A 23,046-nucleotide genomic window follows, 5' to 3' on the forward strand; every position below is an offset into this window, starting at 1 on the left:
AGAAAAAGACAGATAAGAGTTGCAAGCTCTCTGACATATTAGAAGGCTGACTGACAGATTCTCAGTTAACTCATTCTGCAGCCAGCAATAGACTGTGGAGCACAGAGATGATAATAGGCAAACAGTGCAAAATTTTTAATGAAACCCAATTGCAAAAATATTTGATTGCCCAAAATGCATGCATTTAGGTATAAAAAGAATAGAAATTGGTCCTAAGGGCAGAAACCGAAGCCCCTATTTCAGTATTCCAAAATGAAAATCTATCTAATAATTAGGTGATCATTTTTAGATTGGTGTAGGTGCCACACGACTGAGAGATCTCCAGAAAGAGAGACTTTTGTGTTCTGGTCTCCCGGTTGTAAAGAGTCTATGGCACTGCCGAAGATAGTCAAGCTCTGCACTCCTATAGGAAATGAGTGGCAAGCACATGCGTGATTTTCCTCTTCATCCAACTCCTATTGACTGTGGTTTTGTGGCAAGGGGAGGACAGGGGACATATGTCCCTGATACCACAAGAATGGGTGTTTTGGTGATGAAACCCATAGAAGTCTAAAAATTATCACCTATCGTATGTCCTTGATCCCACACGAGTGAGGGTTTTAGTGATGAAACCTATAGAAGTCTAAAAATTATCACCTATTGTATGTCCCTCATCCCACAAGAGTGAGTGTTTTGGTGATGAAACCTACCAAAGTCTAAAAATTATCACCTATCATATGTCCCTCATCCCACAAGATCGAGTGTTTCGGTGATGAAACCTACCAAAGTCTAAAAATTATCACCTATCATATGTCCCATATCCCACAAAAGCGAGTGTTTTGGTGATGAAACCTATAGAAGTCTAAAAATTATCACCTATCACATGTCCCTCATCCCACAAAAGCAAGTGTTTTGGTGATGAAACCTACCGAAGTCTAAAAATTATCACCTATCATATGTCCCGCATCCCACAAGATCGAGTGTTTTGGTGATGAAACTTACCGAAGTCTAAAAATTATCACCTATCATATGTCCCACATCCCACTAGAGTGAGTGTTTTGGTGCTGAAACCTATAGAAGTCTAAAAATTATCAACCATCTAGTTGGTAGGTGATCATTTTTGTAGATCGGAACGCCCCCTTTAAATTAGTATTCCTATCTTAAATATTTGTGGTTTATCCATCGTACCTCCGGAGGCTCCAACTATTTGGAGAACTAAGGTCAAATGCCAAACAAGATGCTCTGTAAAATGTCAAAATGGTTCTGCTAATTAGTGAGCATATATAGGCCATATAATACCATTATATATTGCCCAAGTAATACTGTACTCAGAAGCCATAAACAGAACACATCCTAAATGCTCATCGACATCTTGGATGCTAAAATGTAGATGTTTAAGCTCCTCCCCCATGACTGTCCAACCCTGAATGGGAATGCACTCTTTTGAGTGGCATTTGTTAAACCCCACCCCTTTTAAAAGGAGCATGCCCTATTTGTAGTCAAATTCAGGACTGAAGAAATCTTGTTAATATTGCCATATAATACCCACTTAATACCGTTACACTTCTCCCAAAAAAGTACCGCCATACACCACATAAAAAAGCGCAATGATCCTTGAGGGCTCCCTAGCGAGGTCATATGAATTTATATAACTCGGTTCTCATCTTAGCATGACTTCCTTCCCCTTCCGCGCTCTTATCTTAGCATTAGCTCGGTGTTTATAATGCCTACGCTATGAAGATGCTTAGTCTGTTATGACCTACTTCATTATTTTTGATTATGTCTGTGTTTCGCCGTAATACTGCTGATGCCACTTACCGCTAAATACGACCTCTTTAGACCATTGAAATATAATATGCACGTATTCTGCACACTCATCACCTTGGGCTGTGTAATGTATATTCCCATACTTCTGCCTTGCCAGGTCTAATTCTTCCAAACGACTGCGGCTTACGATGCACATGGTGGCGGCATTATCACAATTAGCGGCTGAAAAAACAACAACTCACATTCGGCCTGTTGATTTCCCACCATGTGTGGAAGCCGCTGCCTGGCATTAAGAGTTCTCATACTTTTTCCTCTAGTTTGTCCATTTCTCCCAAAAGTACTGTAAAGAACGAACCCGTTTAAATACAACCTGTCAAAAATATGTATTTTTTTTAATTTCTTCTTTAAAGCTGCTGTAAAAGCCACCATTCTCCTGAATCCGGTGATGTTTTTCTTTTCTTCCTGCGCCTCTCCATTCCTGAGATATCGCCCCTTCTTCCCTGTATATAAATCTAGTCTTTCTAGCCAATTGGGCGACGTTCTCAACTCTTCCTCATGGGTGGGTCAATGAGGACAACGCCTAGTTGGCTAAAAATACTAGCATTTTACACAGGGCCGTATCTCAGGAACGGAGTGTCACAGGAATAAAAGAAAAATATCACCAGATTCAGAAAAACGGGAGTATTTATACCGGGTTACAAAAATTGCATATTTATGGCAAGTGACATGTTCCCTTTAAGAAAGTGCTTAAAGGGTTATTTCTATCTTACTGATAAATTGGTGGGTTACAAAATCGGTGCTCTGAAACCCGCATTTTAAGTGGGGAAATGGACGTACATTCTCGCCACCACTCCATTCACACTATTTCATGGCCCCATTCTTGAGATTGGTGGGGGTCCAAGGCCCAGAGGATTTTAGTATTGATACGGGTCTAGGGAGTTACTGGACCTTGTAGAGACCACAAGCTGGTCCAATTTCTTTTTTTTTAAAACTTTATTAATCTTGTTTTTGTAGCACAAAGCTGTCTCACTACACTAAAGACTGCGTGGAAGGGCTCCTATTCTTATCCGCCTCCTGCCGTACATAAACATGGTCACGTGACTAATTTAATGGAGGAGCGGCCGGTATTTTATCAATGGCAGGTCATACAATAAATACTTGACTTCGATGAAGAGGAGCGCTCTATAGCGTCGCTGCGTAACGGACTCCTCTATAGGAACGGGAATAAAGGACCATCTTAGGGACGAGCTCAATTTATTCCAGCAGGAAGCCATCACTAACAAACCGCCTGTTACATATTTAGCAGCCAATTAAGTGTTTAAAAAAAAACAAAAGTAAGTGAACCCCAGTTTTCTTTCAGAATGAGGATCCTTATATTCCGTCTTGACTTCCCAAATATCTGGCAGCTTTGTCGAACAAATGTCCTTTAATGAACTTCTGTAATAGCTTGTAGCTTAGCAACGCATTTTATTACATTGCAGATCGGATGAAAGTGTTTGCAGATGGAGTTACACATAGTCATTTATTCACCCTCTTTTGTGTTTTTTTTTTTTACATCCCTCCCCTCTGTCCTCCCCTCTTGGCAGAATATACTCTATAGAGACTTGAATTAAAAGAGAAAACATCTTTCTAATCTTAAAGGGGATCTATCACCAGGTTAAAAATGACTAGTTTTTGCTCTAAATTTATTCTCACTACTCCCCTGAGTATTTTGTTTTTTGTTTTTTTCAAAAGCGTCATACGGTTCCTGAGATATGGGAGTTTTTATTTAGTTCTATTTTTTAACGGTCTTTACCTAGAGGGGCGTGGCTCTCTGGGTAATTATGCAGAGCCACACCCCCCTTGATAAAGACCGTAAAAACTTGTACCAAATAAAAAGGCCCATATCTCGGAAACCGTGTGGCGGATTTACAAAAGAAAAACACTGGAATACTCAGACGACCAGTGGGAATCAAATAAGAACAAGCATTTCCCCACTTTTGACCCAGTGGCAGGTCCCCTTTAATAATGGTCTATTCACACCTGAATATGACCCGATTTCCACTTTTCTGTTTTTGACAAAAATCACATGCCTTACACCCTACAAGTAATCTTAGCTTCCTTAGCATCACTCACACACATGTTGTCAGCACTAAAGACCAGATGAAGCTGGTGTCTTTATACTGTATGTATTTAAGACTAAGTGGTGTAGTAGGAAGAAAAGAAGCTACACATTACAATAATATAGTTGATAAATTGGCCCATGACCGAATAGATGCAGATGAAAGTCCCACGGTAGGAATTTCACAACATACAAGTAGATTTACACAGCTCTGCAAGACCTTGATGACAGAGTCAGCTCTGCAAAATTAGCGTGTTTTTTTTTTTTTTTGCTTGCCGGTTCGTTAAGAATTGCTCACGTATAACAGTTGTGCGGGAAGTGCGGTGTGCCTGCTCCACGCCAGGAGATGGCAGGGTTGATCCAGTATTGCAGACATAAGCTGGTAGTATTGTATATATCGTTTTCCGTGCAGGGAGGTCCGGACCGAGCTGTAAGTCTTCACTCCTCTGCTTACTCTGCGCTCACTTTCATTCCAGCCTGGGATAAATATTACTGGACGGCGTCAATTTCCTACTAAATTAGAGGTTTTAGAGTCTGTAAAGCTTTCCAGGCCGGCCTAACATGTCTGAGTATTAGTATGTTCTTAATCTATCGCCTATCTATCGATCTATCTGGAAAGGGCTTGCGATAGATTGCATCCTTGTGCAATTTTTCCTTATTTGGGTGGTGAAGGCACATTCGTAGGCTTGTCGTAGGTTTGTCTAGGGCCATGTCTCACAACTCTTGATCTTGAATATCGTGAATAAGCATTAACAAGCAATGAAATCACCTCCGATCAGCCAATACGGAGGTCAGCACATTAGGAGTTGTCACAGGTCATCACTTTATGGGGTGTCCTAGTGACCTATTGGGGGTATCTGAGCTAATCAACAAGAACAGATAGATAGGATCCCTTTAATGTTATACCAAATGTCCTATATGGTGTCAAGTACAAAACACAGCCCCCAACTTAGTTTGCTTTATAAAGGGGGTACTTAACTCCAACTAGTTAGAACCTCCATGGGCTCCTTATAAATCCATTAATCTCATGACAAAGGAACTTCACTCAAACCCAAAATCTACATGTGCTACCACCAGTAACTAAAAAACTGCGTCAATTAATAGTAAAAAAAGCAGCATCTGAAGTGTTAAGTAGAAGGAGACTGATTTCCAAAAAAAGCCATAGAGCGGATCCATTATTCTTTTTTTTGTTCTTTCTTTCTTTTTCTTTCTCTCTTTTTTCTTTCTCTCTCTTTCTTTCCCTCTCTCTTTCTTACGTGCTCTTTCTTTCATATATTTTATCCTTCAAACTATCTATTGTATTCGAACCAGGTGCAGAATAGCTGGCATCTCCCCTCCTCTCCTACCTTGCTTTCTCTTCTTTGTCTTGAGTGTTGAAATATGGATGCCAGAAGATATTGTAAGAGGCGCTACCGTGTCATATTCCCTTTCATTTTTGAACCGTCCCATTTCAAATGCTAAGAAATAATAGACGTCAGGTGTTATACGATGGTCTCAATGGCTCTACAGTGTGAAGGTTTTTGTGGGGTCCATCATACTGTGCGGAGGGCTGAGTAGGAGCCATTATACTGTTTTGGAGGGCTAGTGGGGGCCATTATACAGTGTGGTGAGGTGTGCGAGCCATTATACTGCTTGGAGGGCTGAGTGGGGGTCACAGCTGGGGGATAATACTGTGTCGGGGGAGTTGAGGTGGAGTACAGTAGGGTCATCATACTGTGCATGTGGAGGGTACTGTGGAGGAATTCCCTGTGGGGGTATCATACAGTGTTTGTGCCGCACTTTTGTTGGTATCCTACTATATGGGGGCAATGAAAGGGGAATCTCTGGTTTCGGTAGGTGGAAAATTACTTTGTAAAGGATGCAAAGTTGAGAGATATGCCCCAGCCATTTTTTTTCAAGGGGAGGGCAATTAGAACTTCTGCTATGGGGCACCATGATTTCTAAGTATACCCCAAGATGGTCCTAAGGAGAGGCTGGCAAACGTTCTGCTAGATGGACCTTGGCCAGCAATTATCTAACTCTACGGAAATCCACAGTAAATTCTATTCATCTCATCCAGCTCTACTTTTATAATTGGAGTTGGTAACTTTTGGTTGTTGGGTATCATAAATAGTTATATTATATTTGGGAAAACCTGGTGACAACCCTTGTTGCCACAGTTTGGCATTTTCTGAAGTTATTCATTATTCACATTAATTTCTGCTGCATAAGTACACAAAATCTAAGATTTAATCTTTATACTGCATTTATGTCATTTTATTCAAATGTTTCCTCATGTTCCTCTTCCCTCATCTGCCTTGACTTGATCTCTTGCGCCTGCCTCTTGTCCTGGGGCCAAAGTTGACATAAATCAATCTCCTGCTCAATATTTCAGACGTTATTTTAGTATTACTGAGCTTTATTGTGATTGTGATTGTGGTAGTTTTGGTAATTTTTGGTTACTGGTGGTAGGAAATGTAGATGGGGTCAGATTGGATTTTGGGTTTGCTGAGGTTCCTTTGCTGGGAGATAAAGGGGTGTCTCGGAGCCATAGTGGTTCCAAGTAGTTGGAGATAAGGACCTCCTTTATAAAACAAGTTAAGTTGGGGTTGTGTGTACTGTACTTGGACATTTGGTATAACATCAAAGGGGGTCCTGTCTATGTGTTCTTCTTTATCCACTCACATAACCCCATAGAGCGGTCACCTGTTAAAACTCCTGATGTGCTGACCCACATATTTGCCAATTGGAGGTCATTTAGTTGCCTGTTTGCATAAACTACATGAATATCGTGAAGCAAAGATTGCTAGGAATGCATGATGATCCTGCGGGGTAAATGCACCAATAAGATCCAGAATTGTGAGACATGGCAATAGACAAGCCGAAAACATGCATTCTTCACACAAATGCTTAAAAAAACAATGCAAGTTCTCTCCAAACAGAGAAGAACCCTACAAACCTTCCCCAACCATTGGATCTAGAAGGCTCAGCAAAGGCCAGTAGTCATCATAGTTTAGGATCTTGATACCAAATTGTACTTAGGTTGCAACACCGGTATCCTCCAGGAGCCAAAGTTGTGAGATTTGGCTTTTTTTTTTAGAAGTGGGTGCTTTGGTTGCAGGGGGATTGAGGAACGTTATGACCATGCAGAAACCCCTAGACCTTGAAGAAGTACTGCCCCCAAAAATCTTTGTGACAAACTAACATGCAAAACAAGGAATTAAACAATCAGAGATGCGCAACATTTCATGACGGTGTGAACATGGGGCAAGAATGTTGAAAGTTCGTTTGGACTTTTCCTGGTTGGAAGCCCAGGCATTCAGAGGTGCTGTCAATCCTAGTAATTTAAGGCACTTCATGGTCAAGATTCCTCTGCTCCTCATTTCTTAAGGCCCCGTCACACTTAGCGACGCAACAGCGATCCCGACAACGTTAGATCTAGAGGATTGAGTCACTCATAGAGAGCCATCGGGTTAACCTTCATACATTCAGAACTAAACCTTCATGTATAATGTACTTGTTCTTTACCAATCGCCCGGTTCTGACCACTGATAAGAACAGATATTAGATCTTAGTCAAAGCACATAGTCTTCTCCATGAAATTGGCTGATAGACTGGGCAAGTTTTGGGAGTTTTAAATGAAACATGACCTGTACATTGTCTTACCATTACTGGCTCCATACCGTAGACCTTTACAGCTTAAAAATGGTTTGACCTTGTAAGTTCTTTCACGCATCATGTTCGAAGAGAGAAATGACAGAGGTTAGGTCAGTAGGTAGATATAATCTATTATAGTCTATTTCATTGACGTGAAAACCATTGGGTCTACCAAAGGACATGATTTGAAGGCTCCATACTAAACAAATCAAGTGTATCCAAATCTAATAAAATCAATAAGGACTAAAAGATTTTCTAAGAAAAATCTTGGAAAAACCTTTGTATGCAGTTTGAAAATAGTTTGGACACTGCCTTGACCTACCTTGATGGTAATGGTCTTGCATTGTAAATTCTTTCATGCCATCTTGTTCGAAAGAGAGCAATGACAAAGATTAGGTCATTTGGTAGAGATCGATCATCTATGTAGTATTGACGTAAAAGTCCTTGAGTCAAAAGAGGACATGATTTGAGGGCAGCCTTGCTAAACAGACTAAATGTATACAAATCCCATAACATCAATAAGGACAACAAGATTTTCTATGAAAAATCTTGAAAATTAATAGAGTAGACCAGTACAGCTTAAAGAATGGTTTGGAGACGTTGCCTCGACCTACCTTGATGGTAATGGTCTTGCGTTGTAATATCGAAGAGAGTTTAGGTCAATAGGTAGAGATCATTGATATAGCGTTGACGTGAAGACCCGTGGATCCACTGGAAGATATGATTTGAGGGCCTCCCTGCTAAACAAATCAAATATATACAAAACCCATAAAATCAACAAGAACAGTGGCAACGAAAAAAAAAAATCTAGAACTATGGTAACATTTGTTTTCCCAAGCTAAATATAGCCGAGCAGGTTGAGTATTTTCTGAGATGGCTTACGCTTTTTTTTTCCACTGCCGGAATGAATTGATTCTGTGTTCTCTCCAGGGAGATCTATAGTAACATAGGATATGTTTCCATTCATTCTAAGTGTTACAGAAAAATGCCTTCAAGAGCACATTTGTTTCCAAGGCATCATGTAGCGGGCTTGATCATAGCAATATCTGGTCTGAAGGAGTAAATACTTTTTGGAGATTTTAAATGATTTCTTTAAAGAATGAAGACAATGTAGGTTCATGTAGAGAAGACGCTCTAATCATGACTTCAGCAACGTCTGTGCCATGGATCAGGTCTCAGCATTGGTCTCTTATGACCTTGTATGTTGAGCGTGAGGTCCTTCCCTACTTCCTACCAATCATAATTGATCATCTGATATCTCGTTACCTCCTGAATGATTCCCTTTACTTGGCTTTCCAGCACATTCACAGTAAAGGGTAATCTTAAAGGAGATCTCTTGACACGATCAGAAGATCCAACCTGTGATGGTTCAAGATCTCAAGACCCTTATTCTCATTTTTGGACAATTTTGTTAGATGGTGCCCTTGATCACAAAGTGTTCCCTCTGTAGGAACTTCAAACTGTGAGATGGAATCTTTGGGGAAATCTGGCCATAAATGTTCAGTTTCCCTGCAGCACCCCCACAGGTGAAATGGAGCATTACCCAATATTTATTAAAAACAATGAGCCGTCTATGTAATGCAAGATAAGACAGGTCCTCCCAAGTGAGAGATGCTCTTGACAACTGAGAGATGAGGACTTTGAACAGTGGAGTCTCTTCTTTAAAAAAAAAAAAAAAAGGTTTTCAGAGATCCTAAAAAGTTTGGATAATAGTAGTTAATAGTGTGAAATAAGAAAAAAAGAACTTATCTATTGACGGTGACTAAATACACTTGACTACTTCAGTTCTGTGGGTAGGGGTTTACGTAGAGTTGAGAGAGACCATCACATAAGTCAAAATATCCTTCAATCTAGGAAGGATAGTCCTTCTCTTCATGTCTCTTCATTCCTTGTTGGAGAGAGGGTCCATTAGGCAATCTTTCACCAAACTTATGTTGTTGTTATCGTGCCACCCAATAATAAAAGAGAGGGGACTAGATTAAAAGGGTTGCCGGGCTAGGGGGTTCAAGTCTGCAGTCACTCTATGTGACGGCAAACTAGTGAATCCTCACAGCGTAAGTGCGGTGTGCGCGCTATCAGGATTTTCGGGTGGCGGCAAGTGAATTAAGCGAGGCTGGACAAGTCTAGTCAGAATGTGGCTGGAAGTATGCAAACTGCATAATTGCGGTCACATGACCGCCTGGTCATCGCATCGGAAAATCCTGACTGTATACACTGTGCACGTTATGAGTATTCACAAGTTTGTACTTGACATAAGTTCCAAACATGGACAATCCTTTTAAATTGGGGACACTGCTAGCCAGGGGTCTTCACTTTTGTGCTTCTATTGACTCTACCTTAAAATTACTATGTAGATGGAAAACAGCTTCACGGAAGAGTCAAGAATATGTATCAATATGGATCTAGCACCGAAAGTATCGGCATGTCATTTTTTAAACCTTCAGAGGCCATTATTAATTAGTATCTAAGCCGCCCGGCACTGATCTCAGAAGATGTGACGGTGTCTCAGGGAGATAGACAGATTACGGAATACACGGTCTTTTGTCACCTGTGTTAGGACATTGTTTTCTAGAATCATTGACATCTTGTGAAAACAAAGACAGCAGCTCTTGTCGTGCCGCTCCGTAATGAAGGTACTCGATAAAAGAAGACAATATTGATTTGCAGGATTTTGTTGAGATGTAGTTACAGCAACTTCCAGATCTTTCTTCTTAGACAATAACGAATATTGTAATTAAAGGAAATGTTCAATTTAGGCCTAGACTTTGGCCCAAGATCGGGAGAATTTGAAGCCTCCAGAATTGACCAAGTGGATTTAACCTCTCCATACCAATATTGATACCATAAGTGACTTGGTGTCACTCTCATGATCTCCTGAGATCCCAGCCTACCACTTTCGCTTGCACTAATTTTGGAAAATCTATCTCATCATGTATGGCAAGTTGTTGACTGCAAACTAATGATAACATACTAGAAGAAATTCAGATCTTCAAAAAGTTTTTTTCCGTGGTGCTTGTATATTTTGTGACCCACTATGACAAGCGAGAGGTGCCACTCTTCTTATGAAAATTTAGTCAAAATTTTAAGCAAATTTTCATCTAAACTTCAGGAGGACAACAAGATAGTTATGAGTCTGGGGGTACTTCTTCTCTTTGTGGAGACAACCAACTGGTGTAGGTAGTCAATGCTAACAGGGGGAAAAAAAGTTATAAAAAAAAAAGAATGCTGGTCCTGTAACTGTTTGACCCTTTAAAGTGGTTGCCCATGGGATCGGTGAGAACTTCAAAGGATCTAAGTGTTGGGTCCATGGCTGATCTCAATGAAAGGGCTTTGGCTATGCTCTATACTTAATAACTTTGGCATTCTAACGGGGGCATTTTAGAGCCCTATTCTCGGGAGCATTGAGGTTCCCAGTCCTTGGACCTTAATCCTGTGGCTAGACTAGAACTTGCCCAGTTGGGACCACCCTTAAAGAACAACATGGTCATGGATATCAACCAAACCAGAGTCTTCTCCAAAAGAAAAAGACCACAAAACACCTGTCTTTAGATCAGTGTTTCTCAACTCCAGTCCTCAAGAGCCACCAACAGGTCACGTTTTCAGGATTTCCTTAGTATTGCTCAGGTGATAATTTCATCACCTGCTCAAGCATTAATTCCATCGCCAATGCAATACTAATGAAATCCTGAAAACATGACCTGTTGGTGGGTCTTGAGGACTGGAGTTGAGAAACACTGCTTTAGATGGATATTCCCTTCTTTTGGTTTGGCTTCTATCCCATATTTATAAAATTATAGAATTTTGAATAAAAATTCCTTAGTTGCCCAGAGAACAGGATACCCCACCACTCCACCCGTCGTTGCCTTGTGGTAGATGTGATGTGGCAACTGTCCTGAGCGCTGATTCTAATAGCATGTTGTCGAGTGGATAAACTACACAAATATCAAAATGTAATTTTATTTTATTCACGTATTATGTTTATTTAGTTTTCCATTATTTTTCTATTACGATAATTGTGCCTTGTATGCTTCTACGAGAGGCTATTAATCATCCAGATTTAGGATTGAAGGATCTGCTTTATTAGGGCAATTTACTGGTGCACTTTAAAGTTATCCGGGCAGTGCCGGTGATGTTCTGTTTTTTTTATGCTTTGTGTTTGATTGTTTTTTTTTTTTGTTTTTGTTCTGTTAATTACATGCTCACACAAGCAAAGGGATTGTGTGATTGCTTCCATATGCATCTCAAGTACCAATTTATAGCCAGATAAATCCCTTCTATTCTGCCTGAGCCTACGGGCACACTTGATTCGGAGGAATAATAATGGTCATATCAAACACGTTCTTGAAGGGTTTTGCTAAAGTTGGCCATAGACTTTGGATTTTAGCAGATCCTATCACATGCTGTCTATCAATGTTATAGGCTAAGTAGTAATTTTTATGTCCCACTCTTGGCCCCATTAAGGAGTGCATTTAATTATACATGGAAATGCCCCCAAAATGAGCAGAACCACCTTCCTTGGTCCAGGGCTTAAAGCGGTATTCCCATCTCCAAGATCTTATCAAAATATCTAGTAGGTGTAATAATAATAATAATATTAGCCAATACCTCCAATTATAAAGGTGGTATAGTTCTTCTGATTAGCTATGTCGCTTACCCCATGTGCAGGACATTGCAGTAGCTTATATATCCATGGTTATGACCACTCATATAGTGACAGCTAGTTAGTTGTTAGTGGTCGTAACCATGGATATTTACTCATATAATGACAGCTGTTAGTGGACGGAACCATGGATACCTACTCATATAATGATAGTTAGTTGTTAGTGGTCGTAACCATGGATATCTACTCATATAATGACAGTTGTTAGTGGACGTAACCGTGGATATCTAGTCATATAATGACAGCTGTTAGTGGACGTAACCATGGATACCTACTCATATAATGATAGTTAGTTGTTAGTGGTCGTAACCATGGATATCTACTCATATAATGACAGTTAGTTGTTAGTGGTCGTAACCATGGATATCTACTCATATAATGACAGTTAGTTGTTAGTGGTCGTAACCATGGATATCTACTCATATAATGACAGTTAGTTGTTAGTGGACGTAACCATGGATACCTACTCATATAATGACAGTTAGTTGTTAGTGGACGTAACCATGGATACCTACTCATATAATGACAGTTAGTTGTTAGTGGACGTAACCATGGATATCTAAGCTACTGCAATGCCCTGCACATGGAGTAAGCAACCTAGCTAATCAGAAGAACTGTATGTCATTTCTAATTGCTAATAATATTACACCTACTACATATTGGGATAGGATTTTGGAGGTGGAAATACTCCTTTAAATTAACCCCATCCGTTTTTTTGTCACAGGGCAGCCTAGAATTTTCCAGAATTGTTTTTTGAAAAATCAAGAAAATCCTCTAAATCTCAGGATTATTCAAAGCTATGCTATCAATTCTGATGCGTCACTTTGATATGTCTTTTTTTTTGGAAGGGAAAAATTTTCAATATGACTTATTAGGAAAATCCGCTTCTTTCTCCTTCTGGACCGAACTTTCTTGTGTTCTTTTAATTTCTGAAATAAAAATTAAAGCGATGGTCACACTTTAAGTATATTGAAAACTACCTATCCTTTGAGGTAAGCGGTACCAGGGCTGTTTCTTCAGCCTCTTATCCCCCCTGACTATAGCACTTTCTTTCTGGTTTTCCAGTTTTGGGGCTAAATGTCGCCTGTGAAATAATGTTAGAAAAACATGGCTGTGTTCTTCTAAACACTAGAACATATTGAGGCTGAACTGCATTACCATGCCCAACCTGTGGACGCGTGTGGCGCTGTTTTTAGAAACTAATCACGTCATCGAATGCTACAGGGTAAACTTCATGGAAGTTTTGGGGGAAAAAAAAAGGGTGACAACAATGTGGCCACCATTACTAGTCCTGTAGTTGGCTGTCACCCAACTTTTCCAACTTTTTGAATAGTTAAAAAAAAGTCACATCACAAAACTTATTGGCGTTTTCACAGGATAGGCCATTAATGTCTAGTAGATGTGGATCCCACCTCTAGTGAATGGGATCCTGACGTAAGGAGGCATAGTAAATGTGTTTGGAAATTTTGGGAACTCTTATAGAAGTCAATGCAGAGAGTCACGCATGCACAAGTCACGCATGCGCAGTCTCCACCCCATTCCTGGTGACATGACATAGGACCCCCGTTCTCTAAAGAGGTCCAGGTCCTAAAGGTTGGCATGTATCTATGTCATATTCCGTGCAGTGACTCATATAGGACCTCCTGTTCCGGAAGGTTACGAGTGTGGTGGTGTCAGGCAGCTGCTGTAAAGCACCTCATTTTTATCGTTGCTTCTACGCCATGATTGTCTTTTTATGTATGACTGCATTACTAGACATGTTTGAAGAACAGGGTGCATTTCCCCAGAGCTTTGAAATCATGTGGTAAAATCTGGCAGACTAAGGAGATGACAGTGAACAGAATTATTACTAAGTAAAGCAAAAAAAAAAAAAAATTCTATATTATTTTTTTCTCTCTATTAGGGTTAAAGAGACATTAGTAATTTCTCACAATTCCTGAATTACAAGTTAGAGCCTGGAAAGATTGTGGTCGGCCGGTGTGTAATCAGGCGTGCAGCTCTCCTGCTGTTGTGTAATATGTGCCCATCGCTGGGTAATGATCAAAAAATACATCTCCTTACTAGTACAAAAAAAAACAATAAAAAAATAATAATGTTGCCCAATCACACTTGAGTAATGTAGACTTACAGATATTTCAATTATTATTTTTTTTACCATTAATTTATTAATTTGTGAGACTAATGGCGCACAAACATCTACAGTAAGTGTATTATACGTGTACCTAAAAAGCTATAAAACAGAAAAAAAGATAAAAGCAAAGATACATATAAGGTAGTTTATTAAAACAATTCTAAAATGAAAAGAATATTAATGAAACTTGTATACTTTGATGTAAAAGATTTTTTACGGTCTATATTCCAACACGGACTTTCAACTCCCTCCAAAGGTTCTCTATGGGGTTGAGATTTGGAGACTGGCTAGGCCACTCCAGGACCTTCATATGCTTCTTACGAAGCCACTCATTCGTTGCCCTAGCGGTGTGCTTGGGATCATTATCATGCTGAAAGACCCATCCACGTTTCATCTTCAATGCCCTTGCTGATGGAAGGAGGTTTGCACTCAAAATCTCACGATACATGGCACCATTCATTCTTTCATGTACACGGATCAGTCGGCCTGGTCCCTTTGCACAGAAACAGCCCCAAAACATGATGTTGTCACCCCCATGCTTCACAGTAGGTATGGTGTTCTTTGAATGCAACTCAGCATTCTGTCTCCTCCAAACACGACGAGTTTTGTTTCTACCAAACAGTTCCACTTTGGTTTCATCAGACCATAGGACATTCTCCCAATACTCTTCTGGATAATCCAAATGCTCTCTAGCAAACGTCAGACGGGCCCGGACATGTACTGGCTGAAGCAGGGGGACACGTCTGGCACTGCAGGATCTGAGTCTCTGGCGGTGTAGTGTGTTACTGTTGGTAGCCTTTGTTATCGTGGTCCCAGCTCTATGAGGTCATTCAATAGGTTCCGCAATGTGGTTCTGGGATTTTTGCTCACCTTTTTTGTGATCATTCTGACCCCACAGGGTGAGATCTTGCGTGGAGCCCCAGATCGAGGGAGATTATCAGTGGTCTTGTATGTCTTCCATTTCCTTATTATTGCTCCCACTGTTGATTTCTTCACTCCATGCTGCTTGCCTATTGCAGATTCTGTCTTCCCAGCCTGGTGCAGGGCTACAATTTTGCTACAATTTTGTTTCGACAGCTCTTTTGTCTTCACCATAGTGGAGTTTGGAGTCAGACTGTTTGAGGGTGTGCACAGGTGTCTTTTTATACTGATAACAAGTTCAGACAAGGGCCATTACTACAGGTAATGAGTGGAGGAAAGAGGAGACTCTTAAAGAAGAAGTTACAGGTCTGTGAGAGCCAGAAATCTTGCATGTTTTTAGGTGACCAAATACTTATTTTCCACCATAATTTGCAAAATAAATCCTACCAAATCAGACAAGGTGATTTTCTGGATTTATTTTCTCATTTTGTCTCTCAGTTGTGGTCTACCTATAAGTGGGAGAACTTGCACAATTGGTGGCTGACTAAATACTTTTTCCCCCACTGTATATGTGTGTATATATTTGTGCATGTATGTGTGTGTGTGTCTGTACGTGTGAATGTGTATAAATGTGTGTGTACATATATTTAGGCATGTGTATCAGTGGCGTAAATAACGTCCGATGGGTCCTGGTTCAAAATTAGAATCTGGGACCCCCCTACACATTGGTCAAATATATAGGCTCTTGTAGCATTCAAAACGTTATAAAGACATGTGTTTGCCCTCCCCCCATGATTATGTAATAATTTCCCCCATCCTGCTATATATGTCCCTCATCCTGGTATATATGACCCCTATCCTTTTATATATGTCCCCCTTCCTGGTATACATGTCCCCCTTCCTGGGCTCCTTCCTGATATATATGTCCCCCATCCTGAGCCCCTTCCTGGTATACATGTCCCCTTCCTGGTATACATGTCCCCCTTCCTGATAAACATGTCCCCCATCCTGGGCACCTTCTTGGTATATATGTCCCCCATCCTGGTATATATGTCCCCCATCCTGGGCCCCTTCCTGGTACACATGTCCCCCATCTTGGTACACATGTCCCCCATCCTGGTATATATGTCCCCATCCTGGTATACATGTCCCCCATCCTGGTATACATGTCCCCCATCCTGGTATACATGTCCCCCATCCTGGTATATATATCCCCCATCCTGGTATATATGTCCCCCATCCTGGTATATATGTCCCCCATCCTGTTATATATGTCCCCTATCCTGGTATATATGTCACCCATCCTGGTATATATGTCACCCATCCTGGTATATATATCCCCCATCCTGGTATATATGTCCCCCATCCTGGTATATATATCCCCCATCCTGGTATATATGTCCCCTATCCTGGTATATATGTCCCCCATCCTGGTATATATGTCCCCTATCCTGGTATATATGTCACCCATCCTGGTATATATGTCACCCATCCTGGTATATATGTCCCCCATCCTGGTATATATGTCCCCCATCCTGGTATATATGTCCCCCATCCTGGTATATATGTCACCCATCCTGGTATATATATCCCCCATCCTGGTATATATGTCCCCCATCCTGGTATATATATCCCCCATCCTGGTATATATGTCCCCCATCCTGGTATATATGTTCCCCATCCTGGAATATATGTCCCCCATCCTGGTATACATGTCCCCCATCCTGGTATACATGTTCCCCATCCTGGTATATATGTCCCCCATCCTGGTATATATGTCCCCCATCCTGGTATACATGTCCCCCATCCTGGTATATATGTCCCCCATCCTGGTATACATGTTCCCCATCCTGGTATATATGTCCCCCATCCTGGTATATATATCCCCCATCCTGGTATATATGTCCCCCATCCTGGTATATATGTCCCCCATCCTGGTATACATGTCCCCCATCCTGGTATATATGTCCCCCATCCTGGTATACATGTCCCCCATCCTGGTATATATGTCCCCCATCCTGGTATACATGTCCCCCATCCTGGTATACATGTCCCCCATCCTGGGCACCTTCCAGGTAAATATTATGAACCTCCATCCTGGGTCCCTTCCTGATATATATATCCCCCATACTATTATATATGTCCCCCATTATGGGCCCCTTCCTGTTATACATGTCCCCCATCCTGGTATATGTCCCTGTTCTGTTCCTTCATAAAAAATAATACAAAATTCTACTCAGTTTCCTCCGATCCCGACGGATCCTGAGCGTCCTGTTTAGCAGCCGGCGCAGAGGCCAGCAGCAGACATTGGCGTACCTACTATGTCTACATATGACGTCACTGCCATGCGGCATGGAACACGCTGACGTCAGCTGTTGGCCCCTGATTGGCCGAGGATGCCCATCCATCTGAATTAGGCGCTGGTGTTAGCGGGCTCCCCTTCTGCGCGGGCCCGATCGTGGGCTCACCCTCTGCGACTGCGGTCAATGCCCCTGGTGTGTATATATATGTGTGTGTGTACATACAGTATATGAATATATATTTATGTGTGTTTGTATATATATATATATATATATATATATATATATGTGTGTGTGTGTCATTATAAATGGGTGTGTGTATATATAAATATATATAAAAGTATAGATACATATAAGATATATACATATATATAATCAATTGGATTTGTAGAAAAATGTAATTTGCGTAGATAACCGACCAATCATGAATGTAAAGCTCCAGTTTCTAGGAAAAGTGTATAAACAAAAAATATTTAAAAAAAAACATAAAACAATAGCCTCATTTTGAAAAGGAAAAAAAAAAAAGAAAACTCAAATACAGAACATAATCCGAAAAGCCTGAAAGGAAAGTAAAGTAATATAATTTCCTAAAATGTATCAACGAAGAACATTCAATAATGCACGAATATAATAATATTAAATAAGTCACATACCGTAGTTCAAAAAAGCGAAATAATACACTAAAATAATAAAAACGACGACTATAATAAGAGGTAAAACAATACAATTCCATAAAGTCGAATCCCCAAATTGCGTTATACACCAAAATAATAATAAGTCGTAAGTATAGTAATAAAGTAAAATAATACCATGGACTAAAATAACGACATAAAATAAAATGATAAAATATAAAAAATAAACTCAAGAAAGCAACAATAAATTTTGAATTCTCCACTCTGCTAATATCCAGGCGTAAAATGAGAATAAAATCTGTTTTTTTTTTTCTGAAATCAATAGCACCACAGGGAGGAGGATGCCTCGGATTGTGAGGCTTGTGCTCTCGACGGGCGGCTCAGCTGGAATCGCGCAGGAACACGAACCCTGGTGGTTAGGAGTAAACGCTGCACTGTTCATGTAGGGGGATCAGAGCGGCTGCCCTAAATGTGCCCGGCTGGGGTCGTTTCATCGGGGGGGACGCTGCTGTGGGATGTGGGGGGCTGCCTCCTGTGTGGGCTGCGCTTCCTCAATCCCCCGTCTTCTGCTCGGAGCATGTAAAGCCTAATGGAATATCGGAGCCAGATGGTGCACGCTGATACGTCCCCTTTGTGCCGGCTCCGGTAGGTGGTGCGGAAGGAGGTGCGTGGAGACGGTAGGAGGGTGCTGTCTCTTTTTATTTTTTTTTATGGCTACTTGAACTCACCCTTTTTCTTTTTTACCCTTTCTTTTTTGCCCGGCAGAAGCTGGCGGTCCGGAGCTGTCCTGTGGAAAGTGCCAAGCCCATCCCGCTCATCAAGGCACCAAACAGTCAGGGGGGCATCGCCATCTCAGTCGTCCCGGCCAAAGCACCCGTCACGATGGTGACCGCACACCTCAATGGCCAGAAAACAGCGACGGCCTCAGCACCGTCATCGGCCAACAGCGCCGGACCTCCGCAGACAGCCCCCATTAACCTACAGACAACCAGCAAATTGGTGGGGGGCACCTTAAACATGGCAGCCAGGAGAGTTTCGGAGATGCCCCGTGCCCAGGTAAGTGACTCTATTTTTTTTTGTTGTGCAGGTAAATGCCATCTTTTGTTCGCTGTTATCAGCCATGTGAGGCAGGGGGCTGACTGTAGTGTTCATCAATGGGATGAGTTATAAGAAATCCTCGGGATCGCGTTCACCTCTGCGCAGGAGCCTGTGTGCAGCTGCTCGGATGTAGCAGAGCCGGGCGGCCGTGTCCTCATCCCCTGGTGATGTTACGTCTGATCCGCTGTTTGTCAGTATATAAGGCTCATATCCCGCTCTATCCCCACCGTACAGTGAGTCACCACTAGAGGTCACAGGAGAGCAAAGAAGCGCTGCAGCATCCAGAGAATGTATCTCTCTATCCATTCCATCCATCTATTATCTATCTATTATCTATCATCTATTATCTATCTATTATCTATCTATTATCTATCTTATCTATCTATTATCTATCTATCATCTATTATCTATCTATTATCTATCTATTATCTATCTATTATCTATCTATTATCTATCTATCTATCTATCTATCTATTATCTATCATCTATCTATTATCTATCTATCATCTATCTATCTATTATCTATCTATCTATCTATCTATCTATTATCTATCTATCTATCTATTATCTATCTATTATTTATATTATCTATCTAATTATCTATCTATCTATCTGTCATCTATCTATCTATCTATTATCTATCTATGTGTTATCTATCTATCTATCTATCTATCTATCTATCTATCTATCTATCTATCTATCTATTATCTATCTATCTATTATATATCTATTATCTATCTATCTATCTATCTATCTATCTATCTATCTATCTATTATCTATCTATCTATCTACAGTGCTGGTCACCATTATTGGCAGCCCTTCATTTTTTTCATAGACTGTACAATCTTCAGAAATAAATGGAAATGTACCATCGTTATATCCTCAGGATTTTTTAATTAGTGGTCCAGAGTAATACAACAATAAAACATTGTTTTTCAGCTTAAATGTTGCAGTTTGAAAGACGAAACAGAATCAGCAGCCTGTGCAGCAATAATGGCGCTCCTAATTAATACTTGGTTGCACCCCCTTTGGCATTGCTGACAGCCTCCAAACGTTTCTTGCAGCCATCTATAAGCTTCTCGCACTTCTCCGCTGGTATTTTCTCCCACTCTTCCTGTGCAGTTTGTTCAGGCTCTTGAATGTTTGCAGGGTTCTGTTTCCCAATGGCAGATTTCAGCTCACCCCAAAGATTTTCAATGGGACTGAGGTCAGGACTCATTGATCCCCATTTTAATACAGTCCATTTTTCCTTTTTCAACCATTCCTGTGCATGTTTAGATGTGTTCTTTGAGTCATTGTCTTACTGGAGGACCCAAGATCTATGACTTAAATCAAGTTTTCTTAAATCTCTTGATAATTCTCTGATTTCATGATTCCTGTGATACGATCAAGGCCTCCAGGACCAGACACAGCAAAACAACCCCAAAGCATTATGTATCCTCCACCATACTTAACTGTTGGTAGGGTGTTCTTTCCTTATAAGCTTCAGTGCGCCTTCTGTAAACAAAATGTTGCTTTGCATTAGCAAAAAGCTCTATTTTTGTTTCATCTGTCCATAGAACATTTTCTCAGAAGGATTGTGGTTTGTCAAGGTACTCTTTGGCAAAGATCAGTCTTTCCTTTCTACGTCTTTTCTTCAGCAATGGTTTCTTCCTTGGCCTTCGCCCATAAAGCTCTGCTTGGTTTAGTGTGCGGCGTATGGTGCTTGTTGAAATCATCACCCCAGACTGTTCCAGGTTGGCTTTCAGGTCTTTAGATGCTTGACAAGTTGTTTTTTTCAGCATTCGCACCAACCTTCGAAGACATCTTTTGTCAATTGTCCTCTTTCCCCCAAGTCCAGGGAGGTTTTGACGGTTCCATGCTTGGCAAACTTCTTAATAACATTGCGCACTGTTGAAACTGGGATACCAAGGTCTTTTGAGATGGCATTATACCCTTTGGAAGTCTTGTTTTTGCTAATATCAGTTCTGATGTCCTCAGACCGCTCCTTTGTCTTCACCATTGTGACAGAGGAACAGAGCCGACCATGTGGTCTATCAGTGTATTATCTATCTATCTTCTTCCTTCCTTTCTTCCTTCCTTCCTTCCTTCCTTCCTCCATTCCCTCATTCTCTCTCTTCTATCCATCTAAATATCTATCTATCTCTTCTTTCTTTGACAGGTAGTGATTGAGAGCTGATTTTGGTTTCCTATTTTGTGACATGAGTGATTTACCTCTGGAGGATGTGGGGTGGGGGGCAGATGAGGGGCTGACATCCTCGCTCACTAAACGATTCAGTGGAGCAGAGCCGGGCTTGTGAACATTAAACAGCTTCTCCATGATTCATATTTTGGCTGTAGACCATCGAATCCATATTTTAAAGGGTTCTGCCAAGTAGAGAATCCTGCCTGTTTCTGAGCAGATTGTACGACCATAAAATCCTGTGCAGAACAAGACTGTTTAATTAAATTAGCAATTAGCAAATGTTACTTCCAATCACTGCTGGGTTTGAAGTTTTCACTTATGGGAACTGCGGCGTCATCTTCTCACTTTCATCATCTCCTGAACTTGGATCTTATTTGAGGTCTTGCTGTATTGTGGTCTCTCCTGTGCCTGGTGTGAGGTTACGTTCTGTAAGAAATTCAAGAAAAAGCCTTTATGCACTAGAAATGGTATACACTGGGATCTATCCATCCTTCTATCTATTATCTATCTATCTATCTATCTATCTATCTATCTATCTATTATCTATCTATCAATTATCTATCTATCTATTATCTATCATCTATCTATTATCTATCTATCTATTATCTATCTATCTATCTATCTATCTATCTATCTATCTATTATCTATCTATCTATTATCTATCTATCAATTATCTATCTATCTATTATTTATCTATCTATTATCTATCTATTATTTATCATATTATCTATCTATCTATTATCTATCTATCATCTATCATATTATCTATCTATCTATTATCTATCAATTATCTATCTATCTATCTATCTATCTATCTATCTATCTATCTATCATCTATCTATCAATTATCTATTATCTATCTATTATCTATCTATTATCTATCTATCTATTATCTATCTATCTATCTATCTATCTATCTACCTATTATCTATCTATCTATCTGTCTGTCTATCTATCTATCATCTATCTATCAATTATCTATTATCTATCTATTATCTATCATATTATCTATCTATCTATCTATCTATCAATTATCTATCTATCTATCTATCTATCTATCTATCTATCTATCTATCTATCTATCTATCAGTTATCTATTATCTATCATATTATCTATCTATCGATCTATAATCTATCTATCTATCTATCTATCTATCTATCTATCTATCTATCTATCTATCTATCATCTATCTATCAATCATTTACCTACGGTCGGTCATGGCCGAAAGTGTTGGCACTATTGAATTGTTACAGAAAATGAAGCCTTTCTCATAGAAAATTATTGCAGTTACATGTTTTGTTATACACATGTTTATTTCCTTTGCGGGTATTGGAGCAACAGGAAAAAAAAACAGAGAAAAAGGCAAGTTGAACATAATTTCACATAAAACATAATTTCACATAAAACTCCAAAAATGGACCGTACAAAATTTTTGGCACCCAAAGCTTGCTATTTGATTGCACGCCCCTTTGGAATAAATAACTGCAATCAATCGCTTCCCATAACAATCCACGAGTTTCTTTCTCCTCTCAACCGGAATTCTGCCCAACTCTTCTTTTGTAAACTGCTTCAGGTCTCTCATATGTGAAGGCGCCTTCTTCAAATAACAATTTTAAGATCTCTCCACAGGTGATCAATGAGATTTAGATCCGGACTCATTGCTGCCACTTCAGAACTCTCCAGGGCTTTGTTT

General features: G+C 40.2%; 1 protein-coding gene across 6 annotated transcripts in view; it reads left to right on the forward strand.

The window, feature by feature from the left end:
• Nucleotides 1-23,046, forward strand: part of PHF21B (PHD finger protein 21B) — a 93,744-nt gene that overhangs the window by 15,770 nt on the left and 54,928 nt on the right. For 3 of the 6 annotated variants that reach the window (XM_069763331.1, XM_069763332.1, XM_069763330.1), the window contains exon 2: nt 18,833-19,123. In XM_069763331.1, the coding sequence (XP_069619432.1) occupies nt 18,833-19,123 (291 nt within the window). Of the gene's footprint in view, nt 1-18,459; nt 18,732-18,832; nt 19,124-23,046 lie in introns of those variants that run through there. The other 3 variants (XM_069763333.1, XM_069763334.1, XM_069763335.1) reach the window with 3 other exon arrangements.

The sequence above is a fragment of the Ranitomeya imitator genome, chromosome 4 (assembly GCF_032444005.1).
Source record: "Ranitomeya imitator isolate aRanImi1 chromosome 4, aRanImi1.pri, whole genome shotgun sequence".
Classification (NCBI taxonomy): domain Eukaryota; kingdom Metazoa; phylum Chordata; class Amphibia; order Anura; family Dendrobatidae; genus Ranitomeya; species Ranitomeya imitator.